General features: G+C 42.5%; 1 protein-coding gene across 2 annotated transcripts in view; it reads left to right on the plus strand.

The window, feature by feature from the left end:
• Positions 1–17,643, plus strand: part of ssh2a (slingshot protein phosphatase 2a) — a 33,269-nt gene that overhangs the window by 11,874 nt on the left and 3,752 nt on the right. Inside the window, exons 1-12 of one of the 2 annotated variants that reach the window (XM_030392135.1) lie at positions 1,017–1,571; positions 9,654–9,766; positions 10,388–10,452; positions 10,942–11,063; positions 11,630–11,695; positions 11,872–11,937; positions 12,612–12,806; positions 15,651–15,744; positions 16,303–16,431; positions 16,735–16,781; positions 17,179–17,325; positions 17,415–17,615. In XM_030392135.1, the coding sequence (XP_030247995.1) occupies positions 1,444–1,571; positions 9,654–9,766; positions 10,388–10,452; positions 10,942–11,063; positions 11,630–11,695; positions 11,872–11,937; positions 12,612–12,806; positions 15,651–15,744; positions 16,303–16,431; positions 16,735–16,781; positions 17,179–17,325; positions 17,415–17,615 (1,373 nt within the window). In that variant the 5' untranslated portion in view covers positions 1,017–1,443. Of the gene's footprint in view, positions 1–1,016; positions 1,572–9,653; positions 9,767–10,387; positions 10,453–10,941; positions 11,064–11,629; positions 11,696–11,871; positions 11,938–12,611; positions 12,807–15,650; positions 15,745–16,302; positions 16,432–16,734; positions 16,782–17,178; positions 17,326–17,414; positions 17,616–17,643 lie in introns of those variants that run through there. The other variant, XM_030392144.1, reaches the window with a different exon arrangement.

Genomic DNA, 17,643 nt, shown 5'->3' on the forward strand with positions numbered 1-17,643 from the left:
TCCCTTTTGATAAGTGCTTTAGTGTGGAAAAACATAATGCAGGCCGTCCACAAACACTACAGTAAAGCGCAGCTCCACTGTGCAGAGGTCAGTGGCCACAGATGTTTTCGTTCCTGTTTTTAGGCCACTTGGCCCGAGCTGGTGTAAATATGAAGACGGCTGTAGTTTTACAGTGTTTTTCAAATTGTTGTCAGCTTACATAGGGCCCTACATGTTGCCATGCCAGTAAAACATTACATGTTTATGAGGGCTATAAAATGAACCAAAACACTGTTTCACTCTCACAGCTTGCAGTATGTCAGCTGATACCTGATCTCCACAGTGTTGCGTTAATGCGGGCGGCCCGTCTTCTCCCCCAGACGGCGATGACAAGGCGGGCTCCGGTACATCTCCAGTTTACCTAGATACAACCGGCTCTGGATAACTTCAGCATGTTTCTCATTTGTTCTTGTTCCTTATGTAACTCAACCACAAGGTTTGTGCGTTGGGAGGGAAAAAGGGTGGAGGGGAGTCAAGTAAAGTCTCCTCTGTGAGCTGACTGCCAAACAGAAAGCCCATGTGGGTTTAATTGACTCTATTATATTAGCATAACAAGCACATCCTCTATTGACCCCATTGTACCAGGACATTCAATCTGCTGTTGGACAGCAGTTGATTCTAACAATATTATCAGATTATTAAAACGTGATACACTTCCCTCTGATCTAAAGTGTTGTATAATCTATCATGGCTGTGCAGTGTGGCCCCAAGAGTGTGCAGATTTTAACCAAACACTCTCTCACTGATAAGCAAACCCTCAGCCAGAGAGGAGGAACTAATCACCTGCTGGAGTGAAATACCTAGTTGGTGCACAGGTTCCCAGCGCTTTGTGTACAAACTGCGCTCTAGTGTCGATGCAGAAGGGCCGGCAGTGTGGGCGCTCGTACCTCCCCCTGTCCTCCTCATTGGCTCCCTGCGTTTCCCAAACCCACATGTCTCCAGCTCCTCCCCGCTATGACTTCTCCGGTGAGAGTTTGACCGAAGTCATATGTCTCAGTACTGTACACGTAGAAAGATACTGGGTTTCTTTTTCCTAACGGAGGTAAATAGCATTTAGGAAACGGTACGGAAACTTATTCAACATGGGACTCTCCTTCGCGTCATTGGGATGTGTTGGACAGCTTCAGGCGACAATCACACCACGCGCCACATTTAGTTGCCCTGCTTAAGTTATTGCAGCAGACTAATTGTGTGGAAACATCTCTCTTTTTTTGCGGTGCCTGTTTCTCGGAATATTTCGTAATTTTGTTTTTACCGTAAGTCCGTTGACACCCAAGGGAGACAGCTGTTTGCCTTGCTGAAATGACAGAGCACATGACTGTGGGAGAGCACTAGAAAAGTTTTCTCTCGGACCGAGAACACCTGACACAGTCCTCCTTCCCTCTGTGCGCTCCCGCCGCCGGTATGACCCTCGGCTCGGTGTCCGAAACCGACAGCTCCTCGGCGGTCAGCTTCTGCTCCTGCTGCGGGGCCAAGATGGTACCCTACTTCAGCGACGACGCGGTGGTGTCCAAAAATCAGATCAACCAGCTGTAAGTTCAAAACGGCGGCAAGTTGGGAGTTGTAGTTACACTGTAGTCAGTTTATTGATGAAAACACAAATGAGATTAAATGTAGGCTATGTGACAGTAACAGGGTCTCCATCCACACCAACTAGACAATTACAGCACCCGATTGTGAAGCAATGTGACGAAATCTGAGCATTTTATCACTATGAGTAAGCTGAACATGTGTAACCGTTTTGCAACATCAGTGTGTTTCCTGCTGACGTACTGTAGCAGGATCTTACTCACCTCAGTGCTCCTCTTTGACCTTACTAAGACATGATGGCTCTGAATGAATTGTGAATCATCCTACCTGTTTCACAGGTTCAGACGCATGCCTCATTAAAAAAGGAAGCCAAACTGCTGCTGATTTATTAAGACAAGGATACAGCGCCTGGTCGCCATATTAGGAGTTTTTATGTATTGTCGCTCAACTTTTTGTTTGCCCAAGTCTGGGAGGTTGTTTGTCTGGACATGTGAGTTTTTGGTGTGAGAGGATAGCTGCTATTAAAGGTGCACTGTTTAGTTTTGAGGAAGTCATTTTAATCAGAAGAGTTGGATCTACATTGACTGAATTGAACTTTTTTTTTTTTTTTTTTTTAGGTCTAAACAAACTTTTCTGTCATGACAGAAATAACTGAATAAACAAACTGACTAGAATAACACAATTTCATCCTGTTTTACTTTGTTTATATCTGGCGGATCCTGCCACCATCCTAGCTTCAGACAGTGTCCTGGGGACTCATGTTGCCTCTGTGAACAACTTGTTTATTCAGTTATAGAAAAATAGATATTTCTGAGTTTGTATTATTACCTCATTAATATTGTAAACATTAAAGCTCAGAGTTTGGATTTCTTCTCCAAAACTACATAGTGCCCTTTGTAAGTTGCAGTGACAAAGACCTTTTTTGAATGCAATTTTAAATGAACCTTAAGGACAATAAACTGAATAACTAAAACCTAATTAAACCTAATAATATTAATAAGACGTAAAACAAAAATAAAAGTCATAAAAAGTTTTACCATATACCAACAATTCAAGATTCAACATCTGAGGCTTCTGACTCATAAGATGATTTTGAGACAGATGCCACCCCCATCCCCCAAAAAACTGCTCTGCAGCCACTTGGAATCGGATACTTAGATTAGGAAACCTGGTAACAAGGACCTTAATGTCACTTTTCATAAAATTCCTCCCAATTATGACAATAGTCCCCCTTGTAATGCATTAATAAGCTACTCTTGAAATGCTGCATGACTGACCACTGATCAGATAGATAGCATATATAAATATAAATATATATAAAAAAAAAAATATATATATATATATATATATTTATATATATAATGTGTGTATATGTTTATATATAATGTGTGTATATGTATATGTATATATATGTATATATATATATATATATATGTATATATGTATATATATATGTATATATATATATATATATATATATATATATATATATATATATATATATATATATATATATATATATATGTATATATATATGTATATATATATGTATATATATATGTATATATATATATATATATATATATATATATATATGTATATGTATATATATATAATATATATATATATATATATATATTATGTGTGTGTGTATATATATATATATATATATATATATATTATGTGTGTGTGTATATATATATATATATATATATATATATATATATATATATATATATATATTATGTGTGTATATGTGCCGTTCAGTGATCTTATCCGAGACCTACAGTGTCTGCAGACTTCTAGGTAAAATGAGGTAAAGGCTTCTTTTCGCTTGTGAGATGTTAAAGGATTTAGTTGAGTGGTACATGCGGTGAAGACAAGTTTGCCCTTCAGGACGGATCAAAGACTAGTCTGTTCCAGTGTTTCCAAACTCTCATGTGGTGCCGCCTCAGATAAGCTTAGCAAATTTAGGAAGGGAGAAAAAAAAAAAATCAATGTACAAATTACTGCAACTGGATTAAAGGATGACGAAATCACCATTACCCAATTTTCCAGAAAATCAGTTTATTTGGTTCCAGTGTCTGCGTTTGTTGTTGTTTCCTAACATTTTCGTGCAGCCAGTAATTGGTCGTGCCCTGCGTGAGAATTGGCCCTCTGTCATGGTTTTTATAAAAGTGGAGGACAACCTGCGTCTTCTTGATTGCATTGTTTTTCAGCTGTTGTTTATGCGTGATTGTGTTGTGAGGTTATAGAGTAATCTGAACATGTAGTCTTTATTAGGGCAGCAACCCGTCTTTAAGGACACAGTTTTTTGCATTTGGAAGGTTTATGGCACAGCGTTGCTGCATGACACACACACAGTGCGTACTGGCAGGCACGTGTGTCTAGTAAACAGCAGCAGATGTGGGAATCGTCTGACTTCCTGGTTTTCTTGGCCACATTGCATGAGTGCAGCTTGTTGATTGTTTTCACCAGCACTCCTTTGTTTTGCTCAGGGTGTACAAGGGCCCTCGCATCACAATACAGGGAATTTCAGCATCCTTTGATTTATAGCTCCCGTCTTTCGTGCATTTGTGTCCGTATGTTATGTTTGTCTACACATGTCTGTTTGTTTATGGTGTGAACGCCTGTACGCAGCAGAATGTCAGCGGGACACTAATGTTTAACCAGGGTTTGAGTGAGTAATTATAAGCCTTGAGGCGGCCCATGGAGTTAAGTGTTACCTGTGGATAAATGGCATCTAAAACACCATTGTTATACTGCCAATTTTAGAAATACCGGTAAACCCCTCTCTTCCGCGGAGCATGTGTGTTTGTCTTGCATCTTTGTTTTCCAGAGAGTGCAGATAAGAAATGTGAAACGTGACAACTGAAGTGTGCCTTTGTGTGTGTGTGTGTGTGTGTGTGTGTGTGTGTGCGCGTGTTTGTGTGTTCGGGGGGGCATTCAGCAGCTTAACGGGGAAATGGGCAGCTGTATATAGGTCACAAATACTTGAGTGTGTGTGTGTGTGTGGGTATGTGCATCTGTGTGTGCAATACATCGAAAATCAAATAACCTACATAACTTAGTTTAAGTTTATATAATTAGCTCGAGTAAATGGCACGAGTGCAGACCAGCTGTGCAGCTATCTCGTGTAACACAGCTAGTCCTCTACACTGCCAGCCAGGCATCTGATAATGTTTGCCAATGGATATTTGTCCTGGAAGTTCCACAACATTAGAAAGTACAGTTTTTCTTTCTACCACAGGCTAAGCTGGACCCCTCATTCAGCCATTGTTACGACCAAGTAAATTCAATTTTGTGATCGATCTTGAAGGCGCCCACTGTCTACATTTCACTACTAATCCTGGCGATCACGGCATTTAATCTCCTCTTACTTCTGTTTCGGAACATGTGTAACCTCAGTAACTGGCAGATCTGCGCTATGTAAACATACCAATACAGCCAACTAGATGTCTCATTTGACCAGCCTTAAATCATATCTTACTGAGCTTTGTCAGTGCTGTTTCCCTTCTGGTAGTTTGTCTGAAGTGTAAGTTAAAATGTAATCTGAATCCTTCTCAGAATAGCTCTGCATGCCTGGGTCAGGTATGTTAAGTTCACTAAGGTGACCGGAGCTAAGACCATGTCCTGCACACTGTTCTACCAAAGAAACTTTACCGAATTGTTTTCGTGAAAGTTCTGGGCGTCACTCAAAGGCATAAAGCAGACAAGATTTCTTGGCAATATGTTGACTGCCGTCTGTGCCAGTTGATGGAAGTCTATGTTTATATGACCTGGTATCCCTTTTCTTTTTTATCAGTCCTGACCCTCTTCTGCTCCGGTTGTCCCCATCTGCTGCCTTGCTGTGTCTAGTGCTTTGCCCATTAATCTGCTGTGCATTTGTGATGATGAGTCTTGAACTTATTTCTGGGGTAAACTTGCATTTGTTAGGCTATTTAGTCGTCCTGTGGACATGCAGACACACACGAGCTAACTCCCTGTCTCTCCCATGGGCTGTATCTGTCTCGGGTGCAAACTCATAAGGCCTTTAGAGGGGCCTGCCCTGCATAGAACCAGGCCCTATATTTATCCCACTCTCCTCCTGAGAGTGACTAATATGGGCATGGCAGGAGGGGGGTCACCCAGTTATCTGCCCACTATGTGGAGTGGTCCTTACATAGTGATGATTGTGTCTATGACCGTTGCCCTAACAAGTACCTACCGCCTCACTCCAATCCAAAGCCTGGGATGGCTGGATGCCAAAAGAAGACCGAGCCCGCTTTCTGCCACACTCTGACTGGGTCGTCTTACTTTATCTCTTTATCATCCTTCACTGCCCACTCCTCATTCGCATACTTTAGTTGAACTCATAGACCTGTTTCTATTTCACTTGCTCTGTCCTTTCTGTGTGTTTATTTATGCCCTTAAATCAGCCACTCTGATCCAATTGACAGTTTTTTCAGATCTTTCTTGAGCTCAGCATGCACAAAATGCACGTCATCTTGACCGGAAAGTGTTATAATTAGTCTCTTATGGGGCATTATGGCATTACAAATGTATCGGTTTGAATAAATTCAGCCTGCATGTAGCTGTGTTACGTAAACTGACAACGATAATGTTATGACAGTCAAAAATGAAAAATTGTCTGACATAATCTCGCACAGCCCAATGAGATGTGTTCAGTCTCCTCTTTTATTCAACAAATATTCAATGTGCAAAAACAAAATCATAAAGTCCTGACTTTAAGGAAGCTGGAACCAGTAAATGTGTAGTGTTTTTGCCAAAGAAGAAAAGACGACAGCAAATATTGTTAAATTTGTTGTGAATCACCTGGGGGTGTCACGATTTGAGCTCTATTTGAAAATCTATTGAAATAAGCATTCGATCTGAGTTATTGGAATCAAAAGCAGGACTCTATTTAAAGAAGAATTTGAAAATGTACATGACAGTTAAATAAAGTCTAACAATGTCATAATGCTGAAAAGAGATGTTCGTATCCACAATTGAATTAAATCGTGACCTTAAATTTAAAAGTCGAATCAAGTCATTTGGAGAATCGTGACGTGCCTTTGATCAGCTAACCATTTAATGGAATTGTAGCAGTAGTGTGAAATCAGTGGGTTGTGGTGTGTATCTGTGTGACAGGGAATGTTTTGTCCCTTCTTAGCCTTACCTCAATATATGCCTGTACAAGTAGCCTTAAATCAGTCTCTATAATCGGTGCACATGCAGTGTTAAACCTCCTCAGCAGGCCATCACGGCCCTGTCAAAAAGAAACTTCTCTGTACAGTAAGCTGAGCATGCTCTTTTAAATGCAATCTATCAATAGCTGAGACTTTTAAAGGACTACTGTATTTTTAGAAAGTTTGGTTGAGAGTCATTCAAAGCTCCTCATCTCTCCATCCACCAGGCTTAGATTCCACTTTCTCAGTGTGCCTGTGAGCAGGTGTAAAAACAGTGCGTGTTTGCGTGCATGCACGTGCATGGCCTTCCAGGAGTGATTCTCAGAGAGAGTGTGAGCGTTATATTTCAGATGACATTGTACAGTAGCACTGCTATACATGGTCATTGCCAAGTACAGTGTGTGAGTCCGTGCGTGGGCACAGTGGGACATGATGCAGCAGGAATCGGGGAGAGTGACGGAAACGAAAAGTAGGACGAAGTTGCGTGGAATGCAGAAAAGAGGAAGCGACAGAGGGGAGAGTGAGAGGAAACAGCTGGGTCAAGGGTGTGTGGGTTATGGGAAATAAGCTCAGCACGTCGTCGCTGTGGTTTTGTTTTTTTCTGTCTGTACCGGCTGTCTGTGTCTCCTGATCCTGTACATCCATGGTCTCAGCAAAACTCAGGAAGGACAGTTGTGTGGCTTGAAGGATGGAGAGATGAAGTTACAGAGGAAAAGAGGACGACAGGAAGCTTAAATGGCAGACGGCACTGGCCTTGTTTTGCTCTGTGTGAAACTGAAGAACTGTTGAACCTGATGAACTTCAAAAGTCAAGTTCATTGAGTGTAAACTTGCAACCTGCTGTAAGGTCAGGCAGATAATACAGCATAGTGTTTAATCATCGAAATAAGCATATCAACCATTTGTTTGCACAACTTCCAAAGATAAACGCGGCTGTGATGTCATCAGGTCCCTTTGATTGATCCCAGTGGTCTTTAGTCATCACTTCCTGGTCTTGGTTTCCAGCCTCGGAGGCCACGAAACCAGCCTTATTCAGGTTTAGCAGAGCAGGTCATCCAACTCCCTGGATCAGTGTTTTCTCTAGTAACACTTACATTTGCACTGTTGTTCCATTTCATAAGCAAAAGACAGCAGTGAGCTTTAACTTTCACTGACATTTACTCCATTTGACCTCCTTAAGAAATCATATTAATTTCATCTGGCAAATGTTCTCTGTAAAATCTTGACAAGAAAAAGATAAAGAACTACGGTTGCACATATTCAAGCCAACAGATAATTAAAACTTGTATTGAAAGGCAATAAAAGTGACAGAAGGGGTTCCTTTAGAAATCTGCTTAACTTTCAGACCGACGTTTGGCTTGCTGTCAAGAATGTGGCTGCACATGTTCTTGTTCCTAGATGGGCTTGTCAGCCTGACTTGCGGTCTCGAAAATGGCTAAACCAGCAGAACCAATACGCCAAATGTGTTTGTGTTACTATAATGGATTTTTCCTGGGTCTGCAAGTGCTACTTCAAATTCCAATTAGATATTTAAAATGCATAGTTTTCCTCAGCAGCTCCTCAGAAAACTGCTGCATAATTTCCTCCCGTAGTTTGCTCTATTTTGGAAAGCATTTTGGAATGGCTAGGAACTTTAGCAAGACTTGAGACAAAGCTGCAACCACAACTCTTCCTTAATGATGACTCTATTGATTATTTTCCCAATATTATTAATAGTTTAGTTTATGCGATGACAAAAACATTGTGAAAAGTGCCCAGCACAATTTCCCAGAGCCAGAATAATGTGCTTTGTCCAACCAACAGTCAAAAACGCTTCATTTATTTCATTGTAAATGGGTCTTTTTGGGGGCAAGCTCCTTATCCGCCTTGCTGCTAGCTACAACTCACTTTGAATTGTTTACTAAAGAAAGAACCGTTTGAAAATCAGAAAAGGTTTATCTAAAATCATTAATAGCACACCCCTACTTAGTAAAAACTGCTCTCTGCAATTATTCTGCATCTGCTGAATAAATGCAGGATCACCATCGCCCAAGTGACTGCTATCTAAGTGGCAAACCTCCTGCTCGACATCATAATGATTGTGTCAGCCGGACCCGTGGCTGTCATTTGACATGGTTTTAAGTGGCCCAAGAGGAAGTAGGTCTTCCAACCTGTTTTGTTGGTGTCCTGTTGTGTGACTCGGGTCAGTGTGCCACCACGAGTATCTAAACAAAAACCTAGTTATTCACACACGCACAAGCACACTAGAGGTGCTCACACGCACACTCGCTGTTTGGTATCCAGTTGAAAAACTGACCTCAGTTTATTATGTGTCCTCCTCCTCAATGCAGTGACCTCAGTCACAGTTAATAAGATTAAGTGTTCCAGAGAGGAACAGAACCCGGTTTGATAGGACTTACTTTGGTGCTGGCCGGCTCTTATCTGCGTTCAAACATTGCGGAGGAGGAGACTCGCTCTGTCTTCCCTCTCCGAACCCCAGTCTCCTCCCAATCCCCTCCATCCCTCCCTACTGGCAGCTGTTAGTGTGAGTAAGTCTGTGTGTGTGTGTGTGTGTGTGTGTGTGTAATCCAGCTGTGTGGAGGAGCAGAGAACATTGTGTTCTGAGTTCACATCAGGGCTCGGGTCTTGTTTTACTCGCATCGCTCTGTCAGCTCTGATTTGGGGAGCCCAGCAGACCAGAGGTCACATGAATGGAGCATTGTGACGATGACATAAGCCCATGACAACACTCTGTCTGTTCCTTGTCCCCATCTTGCGCCTATTATGAGAAGCCAGGGTCAGCATGTGCAAGATAGTGATAACAAATGAAGTACACGTTTATAAGCACACAATTTACACGAAAGGCCAGATATGATTAGATAACCTTGTAGATTTTGAAACTTGTATTCATGTATTTTTCCTTTCTCTCCCCTTCCAGTATCAGTGAGAGTTTTCTCACAGTAAAAGGAGCAGCCCTGTTCCTGCCGAGGGGAAATAGCCCCACGCCGAACTCTGCACCTCATATCAGCCAGCGCAGGAACAAGCACACAGGTAAAGACTCGTACACACAGATGACAGCTGCAGCTTCTCCAAGCTTTCTGCCAACCAGTTTGCCTCTCACCCTTAGGAATGAACTCAGTAGAGGAAGAATTTGAGATAAAAGAGCACACTCGGCTTTGAATTCCTCTACAGTATCATCAGAAACAGCTGGTTTTAACGTCACTGATGCTATTTCACAACACAGTTCAGTGTGGTCAGTTCGCTCCTTCAAGCTTGTTTGATGAATATTTCATCAAAGAAACTATTCTTAAAATATCTCCAGCTGAAGTTTGAGAATTTTGAGACAAGGACAATCTGCTGCTGTCAGACAGACTATGTAGTTGGAGGCGTGGTCTACCTTTGTGATGTGAACTGGGCCGATTACTATAAAAAAACCCATCCGAAACCGTTCCATAAATGACAGGCCTTTTTTTTTTCTGCCTCAGTGTACTCAGAGATTAGGTTTAATTCAAGGATCGTGAAAGAGACTCCAGTGTGAATGTTCTGGAAAGTAGCCTCAGGGTGAATGAAACAATATCTCGGGTGTTACGTTGACCTTTAAATGCTGCAAACACCATTGTTGTCCAAAAGGACCTGAAACTAAATGAGGACATTTGAATCCTTTCTATCTAGGTGACCTCCAGAAACATCTTCAGACCATGTTCACTGTGCTGCGGCCAGAGGACACCATCCGACTGGTTAGTAACACACACACACACACAGACGCGTACACACACACAGGAGCAACGTGTCATGATCAGGGAGATTATGCTCCAAAAAAAGAAAAAAGGGGCCGGTTTCAGTTCTTTCAGTTCTTTGTTGGCAAACATAAAGAACTGAAACTTGTTGGTCTTAACTCGTCTGTCTGCACCAACAATGATCCTCTTACGTAAAACAAGGAGTACTTGGTATGGGTAAGTGTTTGGAGTAATAAGCATTCTTTCGACATCTTTAATAAAGAGGGCATTCTAGTTATTTAGTATTCCACTTTTAGAAAGCTTTAGCTGTTCAAAAACAAATAGTGAAAATGAGTCATTACAATTTGGCAAGCTCCACTTTTGTGTGAACAAGTTGATGATATATTTCTATGTGTTGATGCAGTCAGAAAACTGGCTCTGCCACTCTTCTCCTTGCTAGTTCCTCTTTTCCCCCCTTTCTTCATGTCTTCTCCCTACCTTGTCTTTCAGGCCGTGCGTCTGGAAAGCGCCTACCCTCAGGTAACCCGCTACATGGTGGTGGTCTCCACCAATGGTAGACAGGACACGGAGGAGAGCATCGTGCTCGGCATGGACTTTGTCTCCTCTGATAGGTCAGTGCCACCAACAGAAGTCCAACACTAAATCCCACACTTAAGGGGAGATGGCATTTTACTTCCTTTTAGCTTCAGACTGGATTTGTCTTTCTGGATATATAAACTTCACTTGAATGGAGGTCTTTATCACTGTTTTATCCTTGCTTTTGTATTGTTGAGGGATGCAACAGAATCAACTTTTAATAGTATGATTGCCATCTCAGATAATGTGACAGTTAACAGTATCACACGACACTCAGCAACACATGCTATACTCATGTAGGGGAGGTGAGCTTGCTCTTGTCGTAGCTCCGTCTCCCTTCTCTTCAACAAACCAAATCAAAAGAAAAGAAAAATTAAGCATTCTAATGCTGATTTGGATGGTTATTACCATGGCAACAGCCAGAGCTTTGAAGCATTCACTCTTTCTTTAGTTTAAGTAAAGAATGAAATAAGCATGCATATGTCTGACTACTTTTTCTGTTTAACTTTAATGCCATCCTGCAGACATCTCTGCATTATTTCAAATCTTGAGTGTCTTGGTTTTGTTGTGCTTTTGTTTAACATGTCGCTCTTCCTCCCAGCTGCTGTACCGTAGGTCTGGTTCTACCTCTGTGGAGTGACACTTTGATCCACTTGGATGGAGACGGGTAAGACACCACACCTACCCCCTGCTTCCTCTTACTGCTCCCTGAGGACACTGACTGACTGCTCTGATGACTTTATCGTGTCTTATTTACGCATTTCAATGAAAGTTAAGTTGTAAGACGCTTATTAGCTATTCCAGGGCATCCTGTTTCTAATCTCTGTCGCTCTATCTTCACAGTGGTTTTAGTGTGTCGACGGTGAACAGGGTTCATGTTTTCAAGCCGGTTTCTGTCCAGGCCATGTGGTGAGAAACCTTTTTAATTTTTTTCAATAAATGGCAGCCATGTGAAGTTGCATTAGGGTCAAGGTGTCAGGCTGCATCCAGTTGTACTTTGACTTTGACCTTCAGCCTTTCATCTCTGCCGTTGTTCCTTATCTTCCCTCTCCTCTTGCTTTTCTTTTGCTCATTATCTCTCAGCCTTCCAGTCTCCTCTTTATCTGTCCCTACCTCACATGCCTCTGCTGCCTCTTCATTTCCGTACTTGTTGTCTTCATTTCCTCAATTTCTTGTCCCTTTGTTACTTTGCTCTTCGCCTGACCTCCCTCTCCCATGAATGTCTTTTGAATACTTTCATTGATCAGCAGTCATATCTCAGTATTTTGTCTCTTTGTGGCTGTAATCTTTCTGTTCTTCTTTTCTCATGTCTGTTGATCCCTTGTTTCTCAAATGAGTAGTTATTCCTTTCTTGCTTATCTTATAATCTTTTTTATCTCCGGCTGACACGACTCCCTTTCCCCTTACCTCTTTATTGTTCTGTGCCGATTGTTAAAGCCTCCCCTGAATTTCAGTTATTTTGCTCTCAGCCAGTCATGTTCTGGCCAAATTTCACTTCAGTTTTCCGAAGTGTATTTCTGTCTTTTTGGCCCCGATGCAACCTCTCAACTGTGACTCCTCTTCTCTCTCACTGTCTGCCTCAGGTCAGCCCTCCAGTCGCTACACAAAGCATGCGAGGTGGCTCGCTGCCATAACCACTACCCAGGCAGCCTGTTTCTGACCTGGATCAGCTACTACCAGAGCAGGGTCTCATCCAACCAGTTCTGTATCAACGAGTGGAACGCCATGCAGGATGTGGAGTCGCACCGTGCCAATTCACCAGTTCTCTTCACAGACCTGTGAGTAGACGAGGAGATGGATGACCCGATGAATACATATACGCACATTGCACAAACTCAAAAGTTCGCACTGATGACGGAAGATCTTGAATGTTGTGTGATATTTGGTGCGCACCAGACATGGAGTCATCCTCACAAGTCTGCCCCATTGACATGTTGTGCAAAATTCCGATGGGAAAAATAAATCACTGTCTTGAAAATTGGCAAAGAATTACCGCACCCACAAGAAATATTATTTTCAGTTCCACCGGTTATAGTAAATCAACCAAAGGATTTAATTAATAAACTGAAGTAAGCCAAATAGAAATTCACAAAATTGTAAACTCTGTCCCACTCGTAAACACTGACTTGGTGAGTGAAATGATTTTCATTTAAAAATCCAAAACAGATACAGAAGTGACCAAGAAACACATTCAGAAAGGTTCAGGTGCTCGATGAATATGTTTCAGGTAGAGCCCCGAGAGACTGATGTTGAAGTTTTGGGGCCGATAAGGAGAATTCCATCATTGATATATCTGCTGATTTTTCTGTACAACAGGACAAATCATTAATCATTCGGACAGCCTTTAGGTGCATTGGGCGAAAACAACATCCTTTGCCCATCATGTCAATCCCCTTAATTTTGGCACATGCACACAAATGGGTAGAAACACACATGCACGTCGGAAATAAAAAGTGTTCCGAGTTGGCAACAGTTCTGTCATGAAAACCCAAGAAGAGCTGTGGCTGTAAACAACAGAGAGCTATTGAAAGTCATAAAGTTTTACACAGCTACGGTGGCACGTGCATGTGCACTCCAGCAACATGTGAAGGGTGAAGGATACAGGAAAAGCATGCACGCACACATGTGGACAGACACACACGGTAAAGTCCACACAGTAAAGACTTCTTTTTTTGCACAAAAGCGTACTTCTGTCACAGATTCCGAGAAAGCCACATATCTTTTCACAGTAGTGCGATGTGCTCAGATACATCTTCACAGCTTCTTCGCCTAACCTTCTCCTCATGTGCCGACACTGTTGCTACATTTCGGCGGCTGGATATCGCAGGGCCTTGAACTCTGGAACTGGGGTCGCATGCTGTCTGTGACCTCTTAGTTTGACAGAAGCAGCACAGAGAGGCACAAACACACAAAAAAACACAAACGGCAGGCTCAGGAGTACATGCTTAACTGTGTGCAAATAGACACACACAGACACACATTGAATCTTAATCTTTGTAACGCAGAGCTGTCAACAGATCCACAAGGGAGCAAAGAAAGTAGAGGGAACAACACGGGCTGCTGGATTTATGTCTTTACTTATACCAGGGAAATTCCCCTCTCTGCTGCTTGGTCATGTGACTCACTACCTATTTGGACCATCTCTCTCTCTGTCTCTACACACACACACTTCAGAAATGTGTCCAAAATAGCTGAGGCTTTAGCCAGCTCAATTTACATGTGGAAAAATTGAATCCAGACAGACAAATAGGTAGAGCAGCAGGAACGGACAGAAGCAGGTGTCATGCAGAGAGAAGGGGGATGAGGATGTGGGTGTTTCGGGGGGGGATTAACTGAATATACTGAGTGTATCTGATGCCCCTTGATGGAAAGAAAAGAGAAGTAGGAGCAGAAAGAGAAATTAAGGTCCAGTGGAAACTTGACAATCAAGAAACGCCCATGTTTACCATCTGCCTGGAAACATAACAACCTCTCTTTGAAGGAGGTGTGTTTGCCCTCGAGTGCAGTTATCAAGATTTTTTTTTACGAGCTCCAATAAACACATCCAAAACACACGCAGTTCCTTGTTGTCCTCCCGCACAGGTGACTGCCAAAGCTACCTGACCTGCCAGTGTTTGTTTACACTGCAGCTTATTTCCCTGTGTAACCAATGAATGAACAGCTGAGATAGCAGGAAGTGGTTTGATGTTGACGTGTTTTTAGTCTTTGTTTGATGAATAGGGATCGCTGAATTCCCGTAGGCTACTCTATCAGCGATTAAGGGAAGTGACATTGCATTTCCATTCTGCAGTTACTCATTACTGACATTTATCATGTCGTCATAAACATGACACACGTGTGTACTCTTATAGCCTTTATTTTTCTGACCAGCCGCCCTTCCCTCAGGCTGTCTGCGGGCAGGCCGAGGCTTGTTGCGAGGTTAAAACTGTTACTGGATGTCGGTAACTAACCTGTGTTTGTCGGCAGGAGTGAGAAGGTTCACTTAACCCTGTGGACTCATTCTCATGGGGTCAGTAAGGCGCTCTGCATTGAGACAAACAAGCAATTCTCTTAACGCGGATAGATGCTTTTAAGTCCACAGTTACACACCTGAGGCCATCACACTGCCCCTCTGTGTGACCGCTGGCCCACACCCCCCGTGTGCTGTTAACGGTGAGAATCCAGTTAGAAGCAAAAACTAGAGAAAATTAGACGGCGTAAGAAGGAGAGAAGCTCCGAGACAAACTGAGCTCCTCTCTCCGGAGAGGTAATTAGGCCACTTGTTGGTATCATCAGTGTGACGTCTAAAGGCTAAATGCGTCCCACAGCAGAGTGGTCAGAAAACAGAGCGAGGCACAACAACAGGCGTACTCTACAAGGGGACTTTGTTATTGAGCGCCGTTAGGCCACGTTCTCAGATTTTCTGTTCCCCCTCCTGTTTCTGGGAATCGCACAAAGTGGCAATTCTCTCGTGGAACAAGTAATCTCATTGAGACTAACGTGAAAATGAATCAATGAACAGAAGGGAAGTGTCGCTACTGTGACTTTGGAGTTTGTTCTTATGTCCAGAACGGTTTATTTTTTTGTTTGTTTCTTTTTAGCCAGGGGAAAATGTATTTGAAGGTGTTTGTGTCTGTGTACAGGCCCACGGAGAGGGAGCGCACAGAGAGGCTTATCAAGATGCGCCTCAGAGAGATCATGATGCAGAAAGACCTGGAGAACGTCACCTGTAAAGAGGTGAGAAGCTCGTCGGTGAATGACGGTGGGATTAACTGTTGAGTTGGGTGTATGCACATGTTAACAGTTTGTTGGTTTTCAGCAGGGTTTTTGGGAGAAATTCCTTTAAATGACTTATGTGCTTACTGAGCCTGAAAATGATTCCCTGAGGCCACTGATGCCGTATATCACCAGCCCAAAGTGTTGGTATTTGGGAATGAGACTTAACAGCTATAGTTGCAAAAGTAAAAAGATACCGTTGTTGCTTGTTGAGTCTCATTCCAACAGTGGTGTGGTCAGAGACACCAACCTAATCTGGTATTTGATGACCGGGGAGTCTCAACAATCAACTGTGAACTTTCTCAAGAATGTATTACAGCAACTTTTAACACAATTCAAATTGTGCTTAGAAGGATTTATTTTCACTGCACATTTTGAACAGAGAGATTGAAATATACTTTTAACAGATTCCCTCGGTAGAAACCCTGGTATTCATGATTGTGCCACCTTAGACCTCACGAGTGAGAAGCATCATCAACAGTCGTGGTTCTTCCCTGAATTGCTGTCGCCTTTTCTCAGATCCGAACAGAGCTGGAGATGCAGATGGTGTGTAACCTGAGGGAGTTTAAGGAGTTCATAGACAATGAGATGATCATCATCCTGGGACAGATGGACAGCCCCACGGAAATCTTTGAACATGTCTATCTGGTAAGAAACCTGGAGTCTTGAGTTTGGCTTAGCCAAGGCAGTGCTTTGGTAAGACAAATCCTGCTGTTTCACCACTAAGGTCAGAAATAACAACATTAGCAGATCTGTTTCCATTTCAGATGGTTTATCTTTAGGTTCTAAGACAACACTCATGCATGAGACAATTTACAGGAACCATGCTCCTAGTAACGCTTCCTCATTTGTTTTGCTATAACTTGTAAATGCTGACTCATTCTTAATTGTTCTCATGTGGTAAATGTATTGATGTGTACTTTGATATTAACTGGATGTGTGATGTCTTAGGGCTCTGAGTGGAATGCCTCTAACCTGGAGGAGCTGCAGAACAGCGGGTAAGAGATCAATCAGTAACAAAGACACTCTCACCAATACCACTGTCAGTTAATTGACGTGAAAGAATGAATTACTGCTGCAAAGGTTCATGCATTGAATTTAATCTACCTGTAGTCTATGGACCATGCGTTTAAATTGGCACAACCAACTCACTAACTGGCTTTTTTGGGACCTCATAGTCTTCATCTCTATCATTTTTGAGTGCATATTTTCAATTTCTTTTCAACAATTGAATCAATTCCAAAGCTCTAATACAGATTTTAAGGCACCATAAGAAACAAGCTGTAGAGCTCCAAAATAGTTGGCAGCAGTGTCTGACCTGTTGGTTATATGCTAAGCTAAATTTGGATTGATGACAGTTTATGGACATTCTGCCTTTTCCTGTCCCTCATGTAGAGTGGGCTACATCCTGAACGTGACCAGGGAGATAGACAACTTCTTCCCAGGGATGTTTGAGTACCACAACATCAGAGTGTACGATGAGGAGGCCACCAACCTGCTGGAGTACTGGAACGAGACCTACAAGTTCATCACCAAAGCCAAGTAAGCTTAAACACACTTAAACACGTGTTTTCTCCTTGGGTTCTCGCTCGTGTAATCTAACACGGCTTTGTCGCGTCTGTCTGTCTCAGGAAAGCTGGTGCTAAGTGTCTGGTTCACTGTAAGATGGGGGTGAGTCGCTCCGCCTCCACGGTGATCGCCTACGCCATGAAGGAGTACGGCTGGGACCTGGACACTGCCTTCGACTACGTTAAAGAGAGACGGGCCGTCACCAAACCAAACCCTTCCTTCATGAAACAGCTGGAGGAGTATCAGGGAATTCTGCTAGCCAGGTGCGCCTTCATGTAGAAAAAACATGCG

The sequence above is a fragment of the Sparus aurata genome, chromosome 2 (assembly GCF_900880675.1).
Source record: "Sparus aurata chromosome 2, fSpaAur1.1, whole genome shotgun sequence".
In the NCBI taxonomy this organism is placed as follows: Eukaryota; Metazoa; Chordata; class Actinopteri; order Spariformes; family Sparidae; genus Sparus; species Sparus aurata.